General features: G+C 30.9%; 3 protein-coding genes and 1 long non-coding RNA gene across 5 annotated transcripts; 1 reads left to right on the top strand and 3 right to left on the bottom strand.

Moving 5' to 3' along the window:
* Positions 1–672: 672 nt before the first annotated feature.
* Positions 673–13451, bottom strand: LOC145030939 (structural maintenance of chromosomes protein 3-like). Its single transcript, XM_078979386.1, has 19 exons — positions 13334–13451; positions 13090–13234; positions 12813–12985; positions 12632–12731; positions 12372–12508; positions 12019–12220; positions 4946–5033; positions 4718–4867; positions 4367–4518; positions 4091–4282; positions 3818–4001; positions 3265–3335; positions 3027–3178; positions 2613–2781; positions 1705–1851; positions 1513–1605; positions 1267–1441; positions 937–1141; positions 673–819 (listed from the first exon to the last, which is right to left on the bottom strand). The coding sequence occupies exons 2-18, from the start codon at positions 13228–13230 to the stop codon at positions 951–953; spliced, it is 2517 nt and encodes an 838-aa protein (XP_078835512.1). The 5' UTR covers positions 13231–13234; positions 13334–13451; the 3' UTR covers positions 673–819; positions 937–950.
* Positions 8661–11352, top strand: LOC145030940 (uncharacterized). Of its 2 annotated transcripts, none has more exons than XR_013676755.1 (7): positions 8661–8849; positions 8918–9033; positions 9149–9272; positions 9588–9665; positions 9967–10047; positions 10317–10376; positions 11033–11352. It is a non-coding gene; the product is annotated as an uncharacterized LOC145030940 (long non-coding RNA). The 2 variants fall into 2 exon arrangements; XR_013676754.1 differs by having other exon boundaries at positions 10317–10381.
* LOC145029713 (structural maintenance of chromosomes protein 3-like) lies at positions 13294–14832 on the bottom strand. Its single transcript, XM_078978192.1, has 4 exons — positions 14814–14832; positions 14626–14774; positions 14309–14554; positions 13294–13455 (listed from the first exon to the last, which is right to left on the bottom strand). The coding sequence occupies exons 1-4, from the start codon at positions 14830–14832 to the stop codon at positions 13294–13296; spliced, it is 576 nt and encodes a 191-aa protein (XP_078834318.1).
* An 8-nt stretch (positions 14833–14840) lies between these two features.
* LOC145029711 (chromosome segregation protein sudA-like) lies at positions 14841–17153 on the bottom strand. Its single transcript, XM_078978191.1, has 9 exons — positions 16987–17153; positions 16695–16866; positions 16373–16499; positions 15722–15760; positions 15576–15643; positions 15407–15478; positions 15239–15318; positions 15082–15160; positions 14841–14990 (listed from the first exon to the last, which is right to left on the bottom strand). Exons 1-9 carry the CDS (start codon positions 17151–17153, stop codon positions 14856–14858), a joined length of 939 nt encoding a protein of 312 aa, XP_078834317.1. The 3' UTR covers positions 14841–14855.
* Positions 17154–19107: the final 1954 nt, after the last annotated feature.

Raw genomic sequence — 19107 nt, 5'->3', positions numbered from 1 at the left:
AATCCTTCTAGAGCTGCCTAACTAATCTGCCATGTCAAATAAATCTCGTTCGCTAATCCATCATTCATGTCCCAAGGAACGCCACATGCATATGTCGATAATACACAACAAAATTGTTTCATAATACAAGATTGAGGAGGACAAAGGGACATCCTATATGTTCAATTATATTTGTTTATAATATGCTTGAATTAGTATCGAATAACAAGATCTCTTTGTTCTTTTAACAAAAGGGTATAGCGCATATAACTAGCTGCAGACACACGCCTCAATACATCCTTAAAATGTCCATGGTGGCTTTTACGTTAATGACTTCATATTTGTTTGCAAGAGTCATCTAGTCGCATAAGATATAACAGAAATTAATTCTAAATAGTATTGGTATCTAAAGCATTCATGATGAGTTTTTAAACAGGAAAATTTCTTTAAGAAATCAACCAATCAATATGTTAATTCCAGTCTTAGTTTTTTAGTTTGAAAAATCTTTTTGACCAGACCAGACCTTTTAGGCCACATGCACCTCTGGTTCTAGGGTGGCACCAAGTCGGCCATATGGCAATGATGTGGCAATGCCATTACAATACAACCAAAGCAAATAACAACAGTAGAGGAAGAGATTAAAGTATGATGTCTATCGTGCTTAGTTTCTACAAATATATTTCCAATTAAACACAAACATGGACCAAAGTTTAATCAATTCTACCATCACAACAATACTAAAAAGATCAAATAAGGGTTGTTAACAATGCAAGAAGACGCATACTGGCTTTATACATAATACCAAACCAAATCCTCCTACACCCTTTCTTCCATTAATTACTGCACCAAACAAACCAAAAATTAGTTTTAAAGTCAACTTAACTCCCTATTTTACTTGAAAAAGAAAATTTGTTTCTAATTTCAGAAATTGTATTTCTAATTTAACATCAATCATACCATTTACAGCTAGCTCATTCAGCATTATGGGATTGATCATGCTCGATGAAATCCAACGCCTCTTCCATGGTGACAACATTGACACGACTAACACGGTTTTTATGCGTGACACCATAAATCTTGTCAGCAACTGTCACCAATTCAGACCTAAACGTTGTTGTAATAAACTGTGTGTTTGCCATATCAGCCAAACGCCGAACCATATCTACAAACAAACAAACAAATCGTCAACTCCCTCGAAAATATACTAAATTTGAAAAAAAAAATATCTCTTGAAAAAAGACGTAAATGCTCTCAATTTGAAGTATGAGAGAGAGATAGGGTTATTACTTCCGACTGCTGTTCGGTATTGAGGGTCAAGTGCAGCATCGATTTCATCAAAGAGGTAAAAGGGAGCAGGATCACATCGCTGTATGGCAAATATGAGAGCTAATACTACTACAGTTTTTTGGCCTCCAGATAACTGCTTCATGGACTGTGTGTCACCTTGTCCGGTGAAAGAAACCTGAAATATCAAAAATATTATATATTAATCCCAAATAACAATCAATTATCATCTAAATGATATACACATACCTTCAATTTCACTCCAATGTATTTTTCAACGCGTCCCTCTCTATCAGGTAGAGGCCCATCCTCATCATAGTCATTATCAACAGGATCGCCATCCTGTTTTGATAAAATAGATAAAAAAAAATCAACAAGTTAAATATCAAAAAAAAATCGAATGACCTCCTTGGACAAAAAACATAAGTAACAAAAAGCAACCTTCTTCTTCATCATGATCAAAATCCCATGACCACCTTGGACAAGTTCAGAAAATACTTCTCGAAAATGTTTAGCCACACCTTTAAATGTCCGCTCTATAGATTCGTCCTTATGTTGGTCCAGCACTGATATAAGTTCTTTGATTTTCTGATACACAAAACACATTGTTAAATATATTTAAATTATTATGCTACTTGTGAAAATAGAAGGAAACAATATGAGGGCAATAATGTAAAATGGCAGGACTTAACGGGGAAACCTTGTTTTCCTCACTTTCTTTGCTCTGTTTGTATTATTATGTTGAAGAAAAACATATCTAGTTTACCATTAAGGGCTTGTTTCTTTTTTTTTTTCATTATGGGGCTTGTTTCTTTTTCACTTAATGAGCTCAAGACAGTTATGCATTGAATCTGGACAACTACATATGACTGTTTCTTTTTTACATAATCTTACATAAAATAACTTAATGAGTTAAGTCAAAAAAATCTGGCTTAATATATTAAGACAGTAACCCTTTAGATATTTTCACTTCCTTTCACAGTAAAATTGATAAACTTGAACAAAATTAGCAGACTTTGTGAAATTTGTTTTATGAAATGTAAAGATAAAATGGTCACTTAGTCTCATTCAGACAATTTAGTCTATCTAGAAAAGAAAACGAAATTTATACATAAATCAAAATATCCAGACAAGACATCTTTACCCATTCAGCCACTTTACCTATACAAGACTTAATGGGAAAAAAACAGTCTTCAAGTGTTGTATGAACAAAGTCTGTTTCTTTTTTTGACAGAACAAACTGTCTGAATGTGCATAAATGACTTAATGACTATTTTACCCATTAGGTCCAATCCATTAAGTCAAAAGTGAGGGAGGGAATTAAGATATATATATGATTAATTAATTACCTCATCACCAGCATCAAGTTCTTGTTGTCGTTTCTGAAGTTCTTCTCTTTGATCTGTAAAGTTAGCATACTGATCAAGAGCTTTCTTGTTTACATGACTAAACTGCTTTAACTGCTCATTGCACTTGTGCAGCATTTTATATAGTTCCTTTATGCTCTTCTTCTTGTGCCTGCAGTAATGTAATGTATTTTCACCATGTTAAAAACACAAAAAAGGAAACCACCTTAATTTACAGATTACTAAAAAAAAAAAAAAAACTGTCACTTCAATATCCACATTTGCCATGCTAATATTAGACTAGAACTGGTATTGGTATCTGGTCCGAGTAAAAGACGTAAATACCCTCCTCATCCTCAGTCAAAAATAGCCCTAGAAGTTTAGTTACTTTAAATAAGATGGTGAAGAGAGTAGTACATTTCAAAGGCATCTGATGATAAAGGACCCAGTTCTCTGATTTTCTTGTTGAACTCTTCTTGTTTTGCAAGCAAAATGTTTTTTCTACTAATAAGTTGTTCTGCTCTTTTATCTTCATTTTGGCGTGTCTTTTCATACTCCTCCAAACGACCCTACACTTAAAAGAAAATGTATTATTACCAGAGAACAGTTGAAAATCACAATACATATATATCTGCAATCTTTCATTATAAATTACCTTTGAATCAGCCTTCTTCGTGTTGATTTTCTTGAGTTCCTTGTTGCGATCATCTATGCTTTCAGAAACTCCTGTTGATATTTGAAAAGAATACAATATAATGCTTAGACAAGGAAACCAATCAGTTTGATGTAGAGAATCTAAGGTATTGTGTCTTCTTTCCCCATTAAGAATAAGTCTTAATTTTTTTTACATTCTCTCATTTATTTTAAGGCTAAATGCGAGACATAGCAATGTATTTTGATTTTATATATAGCATTCAACTTCCATTTCTTTCTATTACAGCATTTTACTTTCAAATATATTCTTATTAAGGCATTGAGTCTACCCATTTAGAGCATTGTACTTTGAAAAATCTACCAATTATAGCAGTGAAAATTGCTATAGAACTGTAAAATTTGTCAAAGTATAATGCTGTAATAGAAAGAAATGAAAGTAAGTTGCTATTTCTTGCAATTTTACACCTTCCATTTCCTTAATTATTTTTTAAACAAGACAGCAGTTGCACTTAATGGGAAATAAATAAGAAGCAGGGGCTAGAGTGAGTGGTTACTTTTGAGCTGTTTTTTCACTTCTTCAACAGCCATTTTTGCCTCTAGAAGCTCCTGCTTCTTTGCATCAACTTCACCATTTAAATTATCAGCTTCTTGAGACTGTTGAACTGCCTCCAGTTCTTGTCTCCTTCTAACAAGATTTGTTGATAGATTCGTCTCAAGCTCTGCTTTTCTTGTTTCAATCTACCAATCCATAAAAATATATATATTATAAAAAAAATTATTAACTATTTTTTTAAATAACTCCAAGCAAAATTATTATATTAGCAAACCTCTACTCGGGTAGCCCTACTGGCTACAAGCCTTTCTTTAAGTTCTGCTATTTCAGGATTCAAACGTGAGAGCAGAGTCTTTTCCTCTGGGCTTAAATGATCAACAAGTTCTGTTCTCATTTCATCTCTTTTCATTTCAATATTATTTTTCACTTGCTCGATTTGAGTCTCCACATTTGCAAGCAACTTCCTCTGAAATTCAATCAAAAAAAGTTAAAAAAGAACAAAATGATTGGAATAACTCATGAAGCTTAGCAATGGAAGGAATGAGGAAACCTTCTTTTCAAGAGCTTTTGAGATGTTAAGACTGTGCTTCTTAGCATTAGCAACTTCTTGTTTAAGCTGTTCCACTTCTGATTTCTCATGTGCCAGCTCAGCATCATCTTTCTGCTGCTCAGCAACTAATGCATTGATTTCCTTGTCTATAAGTAAGGAGAGTCAAGTCATAACAACACTGTACAAAAGACGTAAATACCCTCATACTCATCATCAAAAACAGCCCTAGAAAAAAATGTCCAGTAAAGACACCTTGAGAATATATATATATATATATATATATATATATATATATATATATATATATATATATATATATATATATATATAAATGAAAAAGAAAAAGGATATCTTGAAGTTCTGATCTGACATTTTGGAGTTCATTTTCCTTTTCAGTGATTGACAAGGCATTTTGTCGAATGAGGTTCATAAACTTAAGCTTTGAACGCCTTTTATCATAAAATCCACCTGTCATACCACCCTTTTTGCTAACTTGATCACCTGTAACAAATTTAAAAAATTAACAGAAATATATAAATGAAAAAAGAAAAGCAAAAAAAAATATAGTTAAAACAAAACCTTCAACAGTAATGCAGTCCAAACCATCAGTACGTGCAACACGAGTAGCAACATCCAAATCTCTACAAATCACTGTTCTAGCAAACACCTGACACTACTAGAAAATAAAGGGTTTAGCCACAGAAAAATAGCTACCGAAAATTTCCGTAGGTAATTACTTACACAATACCAACGGAATTCCTACGGAATGGGATGCCCTAAGTTAATAACGGAATAGTTACAGAATATCTACGGAATAACAACTAACACGTATCTGTAGGTATTCCGTTCCTATTTAGCTACAAACTAGCTACGGAATAGCGACGAAAATAAGTCGGTAGGAATTCCGTAGGTAATTAGCTATAGAATAACTACAACCTACCAACAGAAGAAAATAGGTACAAAATAACTACGAAATACCAACGACTTTATAATTTTATTATTATTAAAAAAACCGTAGGTAATCCGTAGGTATTTTACCTACGGATTACCTACGTTTTTTTTTATTTTATAATTTTTAAAAGAAACTATTGTTTTTCCAATTTCATTTTTTTCACAATATCATTATACTTTGGTTTCTTTCTTTTCACCAACTTATACATAACATAAACTTACATAACGTATGCATCGTTACAACCCGTTACTGATTTACAACTTTATTATTATTATTTTTTATATAATATAAATGAAAGTTATGTTCTATACACAAATACACATATTTACATACAAACCATATGTATGTATTATGTTCAGTAATCATGTATTTGTTTAATGAGGTTAATTGTTGGTCAATAACAAACATAAATAGCTTTTTGTATCATATATAGTAATGGGTTCTAATGATGCAAATTCTTCTACATACATTTATATGATGTATAACTTTGTCAAAACAAAACAATCAAAGTATAATGATATTGTGAAAAAAATGAAACGAAAAAAAACGACATTAAACCCTTGAAAAATACAAAAAAAAAAAAAAAAAAAAAAAAAAAAAAAAAAAAAAAAAAACCCCTATGTAATCTGTAGGTAAATACCTACAGATTACCTACGGATCGGACTTATCCGTAGGTAATCCGTAGGCATTTACCTACAAATTACCTACGGTTGTTTTTTATTTTCTAATTTTTAAAAGAAAATATTGTTTTTTCAATTTCATTTTTTTCACAATATCATTATACTTTTGTTTCTTTCTTTTCATCAAGTTATACATAACATAAACTTATATACAAACGTATGCATCGTTAGAACCCGTTACTGATTTACAACTTTATTATTCTTTTTTTTATATAATATAATTGAAAGTTATGTTCTATACACAAATACACATATTTACATACAAACCATATGTATGTATTATGTTCAGTATATCGTGTATTTGTTTAATGAGGTTAATTATTGGTCAATAACAAACATAAATAGCTTTTTGTATCATATATAATAATGAGTTCTAATGATGCACATTCTTCTACATACGTTTATATGGTGTATAACTTTGTCAAAACAAAGCAATCAAAGAATAATGATGTTGTGAAAAAATATGAAATGAAAAAAACGATAATAGACCCTTGAAAAATACAAAAATTAAAAAAAACCGTAGGTAATTTGTAGGTAAATACCTACAGATTACCTACGGATCGGACTTATTTGTAGGTAATCCGTAGGTATTTACCTACAAATTACCTACGGTTGTTTTTTATTTTCTAATTTTTAAAAGAAAATATTGTTTTTTCAATTTCATTTTTTTCACAATATCATTATACTTTTGTTTCTTTCTTTTCATCAAGTTATACATAACATAAACTTATATACAAACGTATGCATCGTTAGAACCCGTTACTGATTTACAACTTTATTATTCTTTTTTTTAAATAATATAATTGAAAGTTATGTTCTATACACAAATACACATATTTACATACAAACCATATGTATGTATTATGTTCAGTATATCGTGTATTTGTTTAATGAGGTTAATTGTTGGTCAATAACAAACATAAATAGCTTTTTGTATCATATATAATAATGAGTTCTAATGATGCACATTCTTCTACATACGTTTATATGGTGTATAACTTTGTCAAAACAAAGCAATCAAAGTATAATGATGTTGTGAAAAAAATGAAACGAAAAAAACGATAATAGACCCTTGAAAAATACAAAAATTAAAAAAAACCGTAGGTAATCTGTAGGTAAATACCTATAGATTACCTACGGATCGAACTTATCTGTAGGTAATCCGTAGGTATTTACCTACGGTTGTTTTTTTATTTTCTAATTTTTAAAAGAAAATATTGTTTTTTCAATTTCATTTTTTTCACAATATCATTATACTTTTGTTTCTTTCTTTTCATCAAGTTATACATAACATAAACTTATATACAAACGTATGCATTGTTAGAACCCGTTACTGATTTACAACTTTATTATTCTTTTTTTTTTATATAATATAATTGAAAGTTATGTTCTATACACAAATACACATATTTACATACAAACCATATGTATGTATTATGTTCAGCATATCATGTATTTGTTTAATGAGGTTAATTGTTGGTCAATAATAAACATAAATAGCTTTTTGTATCATATATAATAATGAGTTCTAATGATGCACATTCTTCTACATACGTTTATATGGTGTATAACTTTGTCAAAACAAAACAATTAAAGTATAATGATGTTGTGAAAAAAAATGAAACGAAAAAAACAATAATAGACCCTTGAAAAATAAAAAAATTAAAAAAAAAAAAAAACTGTAGGTACTCTGTAGGTAAATACCTACGGATCGGACTTATCCGTAGGTAATCCGTAGGTATTTACCTACAGATTACCTACAGTTGTTTTTTATTTTCTAATTTGTAAAAGAAAATATTGTTTTTTCAATTTCATTTTTTTCACAATATCATTTTACTTTGGTTTCTTTCTTTTCATAAAGTTATACATAACATAAACTTACATACAAACGTATGCATCGTTAGAACCCGTTACTGGTCTACAACTTTATTATTCTTTTTTTTATATATAATATAAATGAAAGTTATGTTCTATACACAAATACACATATTTACATACAAACCATATGTATGTATTATGTTCAGTATATCATGTATTTGTTTAATGAGGTTAATTGTTGGTCAATAACAAACATAAATAGTTTTTTGTATCATATATAGTAATGAGTTCTAATGATGCACATTCTTCTACATACGTTTATATGATATATAACTTTGTCAAAACAAAGCAATCAAAGTATAATGATGTTGTGAAAAAATAAAACGAAAAAAACGACATTAGATCCTTGAAAAATACAAAAATTTTAAAAAACTGTAGGTACTCTGTAGGTAAATACCTACGGATTGGACTTATCCGTAGGTATTTACCTACAGATTACCTACGTTTTTTTCTAATTTTTAAAAGAAAATATTGTTTTTTCAATTTCATTTTTTATAGTAAATATTAAAGTTAAATAAATTTAAATTTTCGAAAGTACTATATGGATGGGTTTATTTTCAATTATTCGATTTAAATTATATTTTTATAATGAATAAAAAATGTAAAATATTTCATTAAAAAAACTAGAATATTTCTACACTATATTAATTATATAAAAAAATAGAATATTTATACACTATAGAGAAAATAACTTTTATCCATTGTAATGCGTAACTCATGCTTTTCAAATTATATTTAATTATAATATTATACATCAATTTCCCAATTTGTTTATACCTACAAAATTCCTACGATTTCCATCTGCTACCGATTTGCTACGCCTTCTAAAACCCAAATTGTTTCCCGCTTCACTAATCGTGCAACTAGCTCGTCGCAAACAAAGCCCTAGCTTACACCGGCGATTGGCGATTTCCAAACCAGCACACATCCGCCAGTGATTCTCGACTGATACGTACATCGGCGACATTTTTCGGTAACCAATTCGACTTCTACGATTTCCAAACGATCGATCGGCGACCCACATTGACCAAACTGTTGCAGGTTTGCCAACCAACCATCGTTGTCGCACACCACCGCCGACGCTGCCCCGTACCACCACCGTCGCTGCACCATACCACCACCGTCGCTGCCACACACTACCATCGGCGACACCCCAGGTACGATTTCAGTTTGCCCAATATCTCTTAATTTGTATCTCGTCCTTACCCTAATTCTACAACCGTTCGTTTCTTTCCTATAATCCTACGATTGCCGCATCATCACCACCACTAGAAACTGTTGCCGCCACCACCACCATAGCCACCAATTGATGTTGCTCCACAATAGCCACCGGCGACTGTTGCTGCCACCATGACTGTCATGCCTTCTCTGCACACACCATTTGTTCATTCAAGAGGTTACTTCCTAATTATCTTAATCATTAATCAGCAATTCTAAATATTTGAGATTTTGGTGCCTCCGTTGTTGCTTAGGATACTTGGATTTTAAAATTGCTATACATTTTTTGCCTAAGTTTTTTATTATGGTATGTAGGATCTTCAGTTTTCTTAGGTTTTTTTTTTTTTTTTTTTTTTTTGCATAATGGTCTTTGACATGACCAACCTCATACATAAGGATGTTGCAACTTTGGTTTGATAAATATTAAATAAGTTCTTAGTTTTTGAAAAGTGAAATTCCCATAACACTTTATACTTTTTCAAACATGCCACAGGGAATGCTTTCTCTAGCATTGGAAGACTTAATGAAGCAACTATGCACTCACTGTGGCACCAAGAGCATTTAAATCAAGGTTTGTTGGTTCCTTGGTTTTTCCCTTGAATTTAGTGGCAACATGCGTATTTTTTATTGTATTTCTGTTAATACAATGTTGAAGTTATATATATATATATATATATATATATATATATATATATATATATATATATATATATATATTGCATGAATATTCTAAGGATTAATTGAACTAATGTTGGTATGATATAAATTCTTTTAGATTTTTGGTATCCTTAACGTGAGTTACTCACATCTAGATTAGATTTCTCTACATATATTTTCATTCTTAGAATGTTTGTTGCATATTTATATTACAGGATGATATTTGAATAAATAAAAGCCTATATGAATTAGCTGGAAGTTATCTGAGACATGACTTCTCTAAATCACGTATGTTGGTGAGTTTCGTTATGTTCTCACTTTTCGATGAATTTTTCCCTAAAATTCTATATATGCTTTACATTTTTTTTAACTATCCAGAGTATTAAAGGAAAAGTAATGTAATAGACTTTTTCAGTATCAACATGTGGTTATGGGTAATCATATAAATGCAAAAAAATGATTGTTCAAACAGATAACGTCATGCATTTCTATATTAATTTTAGTATATTGTGAACAGGTCTTCATATGTAGAGTGACACTGAGAACATGTTTGTTTCATGAACAGGTTTGGGCCCTAGGATGTTTATCTGGACACTTGTTACATTGAGATTTGCTTATGCTTAAGGCAAGGTTTGCTTCTTGAACATTTTATCTTACCAAGTTGTTTTTATTTATCTAGTTAGTATTGGGGACTTGTATTTGACCTTAGGTCTAGTCTGATTTGGTACTGGGAAAGTCAAAATTAACTTAACTTGATGTCATCATTTTCTAATTTCTATTTTTTTTAGATTTGTTTTTCATAATTGCTACACACTACCAGAATATGTAAGCTGTAATATTGTAAGTGATTACAATGTGTTGAGCTCTGGATTCGTCAATATGTAACATCTTTCATTTTATTATCTTCAATTGGAATCCATAATGCACAAAAGATATTTTTTGCCATTATTAATATTAGGTAAAGTGCATTGTTATTATGGTTGAAAATGATACTATGTTGCTATTATTGATATCGGGTAAAGTAAATTGTTGTTATTGATAATAATTTAAGTACATTGATATTATGGATTGGAAATGTAAAGTACAATGGTATAATGGATAAAAATATAGTATGTTATTATTATGCATATTAAAAGTTATTATTATGGATATTAAAAACAATGTACATTGTTATTATGATCAATGTGTTTTTATATTGAATTAAAAGTAAAGTACATTGCTATCATGGTTTAAAGTTGAATTACATTTACTAAGTGCATGTGTTTGTCTTGCTATATTTAGGTAAATGAGTTGCCACAACAAGTGTCAAACATGCAACAAGCCATGGATGAAAAGCAAAGTGAAATGAATTTGCAAATGCAACAAATGCGAAATGATATGGAATTGCAAGTGCAACGACAATTGGCGGCCTTTATGAAACAAATCAATCCGTCCGTTAATCCACCAAGTAGCTCTTAGTTTTTGTTTTAGAACACTAAATTAATGTTATGTTATTAACTAGTTCGTAGCTTTTGTCATGGTATTGTAATGATATTTGAATGTATGAATGGTATGTTAATGACTATTTTAATGGTAATAAATGTAATGGTATTTGACTATTATTTTAATTATTTATTTGGTTTTTTTAGCTTAAAATTTGGATATTTTTTAAATTTTAAATTTAATATAGCAATAAAAATTGGTAAAAAAAATCATAGAAAATTTGTAGGAAATAAATATTCTGTAGGTAATCTGTAGGAAATAAAATTTGTAGGTAATTTGTAGCAAAAACAGTTGGTAGGTAATCTGTAGGAAATAAAATCTGTAGGTAATTTGTAGCAAAGCAGTTGGTAGGTAATCTGTAGGTAAAGTAGTTGGTAGGTATTCCGTGGGAAAATCAGTTCGTTGGTATTCTGTAGGAAAATCATTCGTATGTATTTTGTAGGTGTTGCGTAGGTAAATAACCCATAGGTAATTCGTAGGTATTCCGTAGTTAATGTATTCCGTAGGTATTCCGTAGTTAAATTTGTAACAGAATATTCCGTAGGAAATCCGTATGAACGTGTGTAGCTAATTTGTAGGAAAAAATTACCCACGAGGGTTTTCCCTACAACCCGTTTTTTGTAGGAAATCTGTAGGTAATGCCTTTTTCCTACGGATTTCCTACCAATTCTGCCGTAGGTAATTACTAAGTTTTCTAGTAGTGTGAAAAATAAATAAAAAAATAAAAAACTAATATTATTATCACAGCATGAAAAAAAGAAAAGGAAACATGGGAAACTGCTAACCTGAGAGAATGCCTGCTCATAATTGGGAGAATATTTTAATTTCTTGAGAAGAGGAATCACATCAGAAGTTTTTGGATAAGTGACATGAGGAGCTTTGACACGATTAAGGGGTATAAATGTAACTCTACCACCTTTCTCTGCATTAAGGTGTCGAATCATTTGTGTTGAAATGTCATCATTTTCAACCACCACATGGAATAAGCTTCATAGAAAATATATATATATATATATATATATATATATATATATATATATATATATATATATATATATATATATATATATATATACAAGTTTATATATAAGCAAGAAATTTTAGAAAGACAAGTGTCTAGAAAAGACTTTGTGAAAACCTGTTTCCAGCAGTAACTTCAACAGCTGTGAATAAATTTTCATCACATTCAAGCAACTCGATAAGTGAACCAAAAACTCCAGTAATGCTGTACTCTCTGCAGATTCTTCTAACTGTACTAATTCCCCTCCTTATATCCTGTTATTTGTAAGATAAAAATAATAATTCACTTTCATGAATATGACAACATTCAAATCTTCTAGAAGCAAATATACATTCAATAATGATAAGTACAAATGTATTTATTAAGTATTAACATACCCCAGGAGTAGCATGATCCAAGGCTTTTTCTGCTTTCACAACTTCTGATTTAAGACGCTCGATTTCAGCTGTAATTTCACTTTCTGTCCCCCATAAAGCCCTAAAAAGGTTTTAAAAATCAGCATCTGATACATTTAAAATGAAATAAATAATCCAATCAAAAAGCAAAAAAAAGGTATACTTTCGCTTATCATGAAGCTCATCTCCTTTTGACTTATGCTTATTGAAACCTTTGCGATAACTAGATATTCGAGCTTCTAAAGCATTTATCTCCTTTTGACGATTTTGGACATGGTCTTCTTGTGCTTCCATATCTCTCTCAAGTTTACTGATTTCATCATTCAGTAGATTCTCCTATTATAATATAACAAAAGGAAACCGTTTTATAGTTAAGACCTCAAAAACATTATTTCCATTCATGTATATGTATATATATGTAATGTAATGATTATACATACCTGTTTCTCATTTGAGGACAAAACCTTGTTATACTTATCAATATCTTTTTGTAGCCACTCATCACGTGCAGCTTTAGAACGAAATTGTGTTGCACGACCTTGTTTCTGATAGAGTACACTCAGCTGCTTTTCTTTTTTCATAATTCTGTCATAGAAACAAATCAAGACCAAGAAAAAAGTCAAGAGAGAAATTAAGAAGAAACACTAAAAAGTCAAACAGAAAAAGGAAAGTATGAAGAAATACTCTTTGGTGATGTCCTCTTCTGCTTTAACTTGTTTGTCATATAAAGGTTTGGTTTTGTTTAACTCTGATGTGGATTCCTTGATTTCTCTCTGAAGAACCTCAAGCTGCTTTCCAGCTTCATCCTACACCACAAAATTTTATATGAAAAAAGTAGAACAGCTTCCTGAAATATCCACAAGTTCTTCCACATCCTTGAATTTTGTATAAAATTATATGTGAAGTGATTTAAACTGTTATAAACTACTTAAGATATTGACTTTACAAAAGTGACTTTTATGATGAGATAGGTCTCAATTCGTATTGTTCTTATTTCTTTACTTTAGGGTTAAATGCAAGAAATAGAGAAGTACTTTCAATTATTTATTTATTATAATGCCCTAATAAGAAACAAATTGGATGTACAATGCTACAATTAGGTAGATTATTCAAAGAACAATGCCTCTTTAATAAATAAATAAATAAATAAAAAGTTACTCTGCTGTAATAGAAAGAACTAGAAGTAGACTGCCATAACACTCAAACAATAGAATTTATAATTATAGGTCTCTACTATCTCTTTTTCTTTTAATCTACAATGAAATGCAAGAAATTGCAATGTACTTTCATTGATCTGTTTATTATAACATATTAACATATTAACATTAACATCATACTTAATCTTTTCCTATTACAGCATTGTATTTTGAAAAATCTACCCAATTATAGCAATGTCATCCATATGAGAAGCCTTTTTCACTGCTATAATTGAGTATATTTCTTAAATTCAGTTGTCATAATAAGAAAAAGATTGAAAGTAGAAGGCTATAATTGGGTAGATTTTAAAGAACATCGCATTAGTAAGAACAAAAAATCAACGCTTTAATAGAAATAAATGAGCATAAGATGCTATAATCCACAAATAAATCAAAGTACTTTGCTATTTTTTGAATTTAGCCCTATAATCTATGTGAAGTGTTTATGAAGTTAAAATAATACCTTTGCTTTACTACTCCCAATGATTTTCTCTTCAAGGTCTTTCACATCAAGCTCAACTTCAGTGTGCTTTTTAACAGCTACTGTTCGTTGTTTCTCTATTGTCTGTTTCTCTCTAGTCAAACCCTGAACTTCTCTGGTCAAATCTTTAAATGACTTGTGTAATTTCTTTACTTCTTCCTCTTCTTCTACAGATGCATTATACTTCCTAACTAACTCCTCAGATATAGCATTTCTCTCCTCATCCACCTGGCATCAAATGAGACATGTTTATACAAATCCAAATAAAATAAGAAAGAAAAGAAAAGAAAAGGATTTACCTCAACCAATTCCTTTCGTGCATCGTTAAGTTCTTTATCATAAATGGTGTATTCTAGAGACTTCCTCTGTTTATCAAGCTGTTGATACTTTTTCAACTCTGCTTTCTCTTCATCCAGCTCTCTTAATCTCTCATCCAAGTATTGCACAACTTGAATTATTTGGTTTCTCTTGTTTCCTGATTATATACAAAATTCAAGAAAAAGCATCTGGTATATGAAAAGTATAAAATTCAAAACAATAACTTGCCAGTTTCTTGCATGATTTTCAAGCTTTCACACCTTCTCTCTTCATAAACTCGGGTCCCACCAATTTCCTTCAGTAGATCAAGTCGTTCAGCATCTTTCATCAAAGTCAATGATGCAATCTACAATAAACTCATGGGGATTATTTATTATCAACAGCTTAATTATATACACATCAAAATCAAACAAAGGAGATGCCATATTATTTCCTACCTTCCCCTGTTGCACAACATAATATGGATTGGAACGGGAGAACCCTGCACTTTCTAGAAGATTCATAACTTCAGTTTTCCTGCAATTTTGTTGTTAAGACACTCATTAATATTAAGGGTAGAAGTGGAAAGATTATTATTCATATTGTGGTACTCACGTGATATGCTTCCCATCAAGAAAATATTCATCCTTTTTTGTCCAGATTGTTCTTCGTAGATGCACCTCCTCTTTATCGACCTTCAAGTGGTAGAAAAGAATTCAGCAACCAAAATAGAAATTAGGGAAAATGTTTTATTAAGTTCATAAGTAGGTGATGAAGATTTACTGGGATGCGATTGTCAGAGTTATCAAATACAATCTCAACAAAAGCTGAGAGAACTTGGTGTCCTGCTCCTTCCTGAGAAATGTTCATAAAAAAGTGGTGATTAAATTATCACAAACCAACTAATATATGATGAATTGATAGGTCATGGAGACATAAACAAGGAGCATACATGGAGGAAGGCGTGTTTATCTTCATTACGTAGGTTATGAAAGAGGTCGCTTATCACAAAACGAATTGCTTCAGGAATAAATTAAGTTAGAATGTAATTCTCAATTAGTTAGAAATTAGATGATTGAAATATTATGCTACACATACCTGAAAAGAAGTTTGATTTGCCAGATCCATTTGCACCAACTGCAATATATGAACAAACAGTATTTTATGAGCATAAGAAGTAAAGATAAATATGAATGAACAGCATATAAGCATAACAGAAAAATGAATGAAAGAATCCTCTTTCGTACCCCTTAACGACAACAATGCATATTGCTTCGCACGCCATGTCTGATGGTATGAGATATTGATATTCAATTGAGCATTCATATCATTAACAATATCTTTTCCCCGATAAACTCTACTATAATCTTCAACCAAAACATCAACAAGATATTCACCCAAAACATATTTGTTTGCTTGTTGATGATTAGGTTGCAAAATTGTTGAGGAACAAGTATGTACATCAACAAATTTATTAACTTGGAAAAGTCCATCAGAATTTTTAATTGCTTTTGCTCTTAGTAACCAAGAACATTTTTTCGAAACACACACAGCCTCATACCTTGATTTGGTGGATCTACTTGTCCTCGTCTGAAAACCTTCTCGAAGACATTTTTTACCAATACACCGCTTTAAAAGTTCTTTGTTCTTAAATATACTCACATTCAATCTTTTGAAGATTCTTGTCTACCATCTGTGTTGGGATATCTTCATTAATATCAACTGGGCATGCTGCTACAGGGGGCATACCGTAAAAAAGGTTATCGGGAAACTTAACTTTAACTTCATCACCCAAGTCATCTCTATCTGAATTGGTTTGTAGGTCGGTTATATCTAAACGTACATCAGCAACATCAACATAATCCCCGTAAACATGCTTTTTTTTCTTTTTTTTTACTTTGATTTTTTTCTTTTTACTTTTATCTACCACACGCCTATTCATAACTTTAACTTCTTGTTCGGCAACATCATCACAACGACCACCCACATCATTAAGATATGTACCAACATCATCATCACCAACATACTTGTAATTCTCAGGATCCACATAGTTAATAGGTGAATAACTAACATTAACATTTTCAGCAACACTGTGAAACTGAGGTACACTAGGAGTATTGAAAGTACCTATTGGATCGTTGCTCCCTTTATAACTGCATAAATTACCAACCGACTGATTTCCACTATGACCACCCTCATTAACCTCATCTACTTCATCAACCACCACAAACACTTTCACAGTCCTTCATCCACTACATTTGATTACATTTATCAACATTCTAACATCCATGTCTTCAACTATAGTTATATAATAATTTAATTCAGGATGATGGAAACGAAGACTAATTCTATATTTGTCTAACAAACCAGTTTTGCTTCTCACCAAAGATACAAAATCACTATAACTAATACACTCAGAAAATATCAAAGCAAATTCAGAAATACCTCCATGTGGACATACGTATTCCAGATTTGTTCCAATAACTTGCCATCTCCCACCGGTTACAAGACAAACCAAATATTCAATCATTTTTTAGAGAGAATTTTAAAGAAATTTCCTAAACAAATAACAACTAAACTGATAATTTTCTACAAAACTTTTTATATAGTAACATTATTTCGTAGTCAAACCAATTGATTTAATAGTCAAACTAAAAAAAAATTAAAAAAAATATGCAATTTCGCTGATGGAATACAGAGTAAATCGCAGATGGACACAGTCCATCTGTGATTTTAACCGTCAAATGCCCTATATATAGAGAGAAAAAAATTAAAAAAACAAATCCACCTACGAATGTACAAGTGGCTAAAGCACACTTGTGATTTAGCCACTTGTACATTCGCAGATGGAATGTGCAAATCGCAAATGAGGCTATTCCATCTGCGAAATTCGTGGCTAGTTTTGCAAATTCGATTTTTTTTTGGCTATTTTTGTAATGTAATTAGTGTAAATGATTATTTTTGTCATTTTCTCTTTTTATATTATAATTTAAATTGATTAAAAAAAAATAAAAATCCATTAAAACTATCCCTAACCCATCCATCTCAGTTCGTCTTCATGATCGACACCATACCTCCCTCAACCCCACTTCATCACTACCACCCTCCACCAGTAACCACCAGTTTTCTCATGCACTATCTCTTTAGTTCCTTGCCAGATCATGACTCACGACCCTTTACCACAAAGAACAGCAACCCCATCAACTACATTCTTCTGTTGGCACGAAGAAATATGAAATAGAAGTAAACAAAAATGAAAATAAATAAGATTTGTAATCAATTGCAGGTGTGAAGGTGAAGGTTTTGATGTACTTGCTTTTGAAGCCTAACAGCAATAACAAGTGTTGGTCTGGTCGATGACTAACAGTTAGTCTCAACGGCTATTCCTTGGAGGTTCTCTTTGCATCAGTTTGTATATGTTTCATTTTATTGAAGTTTTATCTATCTAGATATTCTTCCTTGCCTAAATTAAAATGAGAAACTGGGTCAGAAACTATTGTTGAAATTTATTTTGGATTTGTTTATCAGTGCGAATATTTCTTCCCACTGTAAACAAATGGTGGCTCTGTATTTCACATTGTGTTGGTGTGTAGTTTGTTTTTTCTTTGTGTTTATATTCGTTGATCTTGTGAAGTATTGGATGAAACTCGGTTCCCTCTGAGATTTGGACTCAAAATTTGAAGGTGGTGTATTTGATAGTGTTGTGACCGGAAAGAGGATGATGAAGGGTGGAGGGTGGGCTGGGTACAAGGGTATGGGGATGGTGGGGTCCTATTTTTATTATTAATATATAAATCAGAAATAAATAGAAGAAAATGAGAATATATATTCAAAAGGGTAAAGTAGTCGTTTTATAGTAAGAAATTGAAACCACATGGACCATCTTCTTCTCCAATATGTCATTTTATAGCAGCATACTTGCTTTTTATGTCGTCTTATATCTACTATTGCTTCAAATAGAAAGTAAGTTTCTATAAATTGACTAAAATATTCTGCTTTTCTCATTTTATAGATATGCACTCTTCGTTTATGTCATTTTATAACAGTGTGCTTTCTGTTTATGTCTTCTTATAGCTAGTGTGGCTTTAAGCAGAAATTAGGTTCCTAAATATAAATTGAATAAAATATTTTATTTATGTTACTAAATAGCAATGTACTTTTTCATTTATGTCATTTTATAGCATCCTACTTTCCATATAGGCCATCTTATGACTTATCAGGAAATACTCAATTTCCTGACTTTCTCTGTATTTAGTCGTTCTTTCTGCAGCATAAAGAGTTTGATGCTATAAATATAATACACAAATAAATGAAAATGAAAGTACACTGCTATTTTTTTATTTTATTTTGTAAAATTTATGTTTTTCATTTATTTAAATTTAATTTTCAGTCTTTGTTGGACCTTGCACTGCGTTCAACAGCAACTGTAGCAGATCCTTTGCATGAAGATGTCACATGCTCTGTGGTCAGTTTCATTTATTCCC

This window comes from Lactuca saligna, chromosome 2 (assembly GCF_052625555.1).
Source record: "Lactuca saligna cultivar CGN05327 chromosome 2, ASM5262555v1, whole genome shotgun sequence".
Lineage (NCBI taxonomy): Eukaryota > Viridiplantae > Streptophyta > Magnoliopsida > Asterales > Asteraceae > Lactuca > Lactuca saligna.
Note: the sequence above shows the minus strand (reverse complement) of the source record. Positions and strands in the feature narration are given on the sequence as shown.

Excerpts from the sequence above, each read along its gene's own strand:
- LOC145030939 (XM_078979386.1), bottom strand. The coding sequence starts at position 13,230 with ATGAAAAAAGAAAAGCAGCTGAGTGTACTCTATCAGAAACAAGGTCGT. Across the intron at positions 5,034-12,018 it reads ATGAGCAGGCATTCTCTCAG|GTGTTTGCTAGAACAGTGAT; the intron begins GTTAGCAGTTTC and ends TAGTAGTGTCAG. Across the intron at positions 1,606-1,704 it reads TGATCATGATGAAGAAGAAG|GATGGCGATCCTGTTGATAA; the intron begins GTTGCTTTTTGT and ends TTATCAAAACAG.
- LOC145029713 (XM_078978192.1), bottom strand. Across the intron at positions 14,555-14,625 it reads CACGAAAGGAATTGGTTGAG|GTGGATGAGGAGAGAAATGC; the intron begins GTAAATCCTTTT and ends ATTTGATGCCAG. Across the intron at positions 13,456-14,308 it reads TTGGGAGTAGTAAAGCAAAG|GATGAAGCTGGAAAGCAGCT; the intron begins GTATTATTTTAA and ends TTTGTGGTGTAG.
- LOC145029711 (XM_078978191.1), bottom strand. The coding sequence starts at position 17,153 with ATGATTGAATATTTGGTTTGTCTTGTAACCGGTGGGAGATGGCAAGTT. Across the intron at positions 15,644-15,721 it reads CAAATCAAACTTCTTTTCAG|CAATTCGTTTTGTGATAAGC; the intron begins GTATGTGTAGCA and ends TTATTCCTGAAG. Across the intron at positions 15,161-15,238 it reads CTTGATGGGAAGCATATCAC|GAAAACTGAAGTTATGAATC; the intron begins GTGAGTACCACA and ends ACAAAATTGCAG.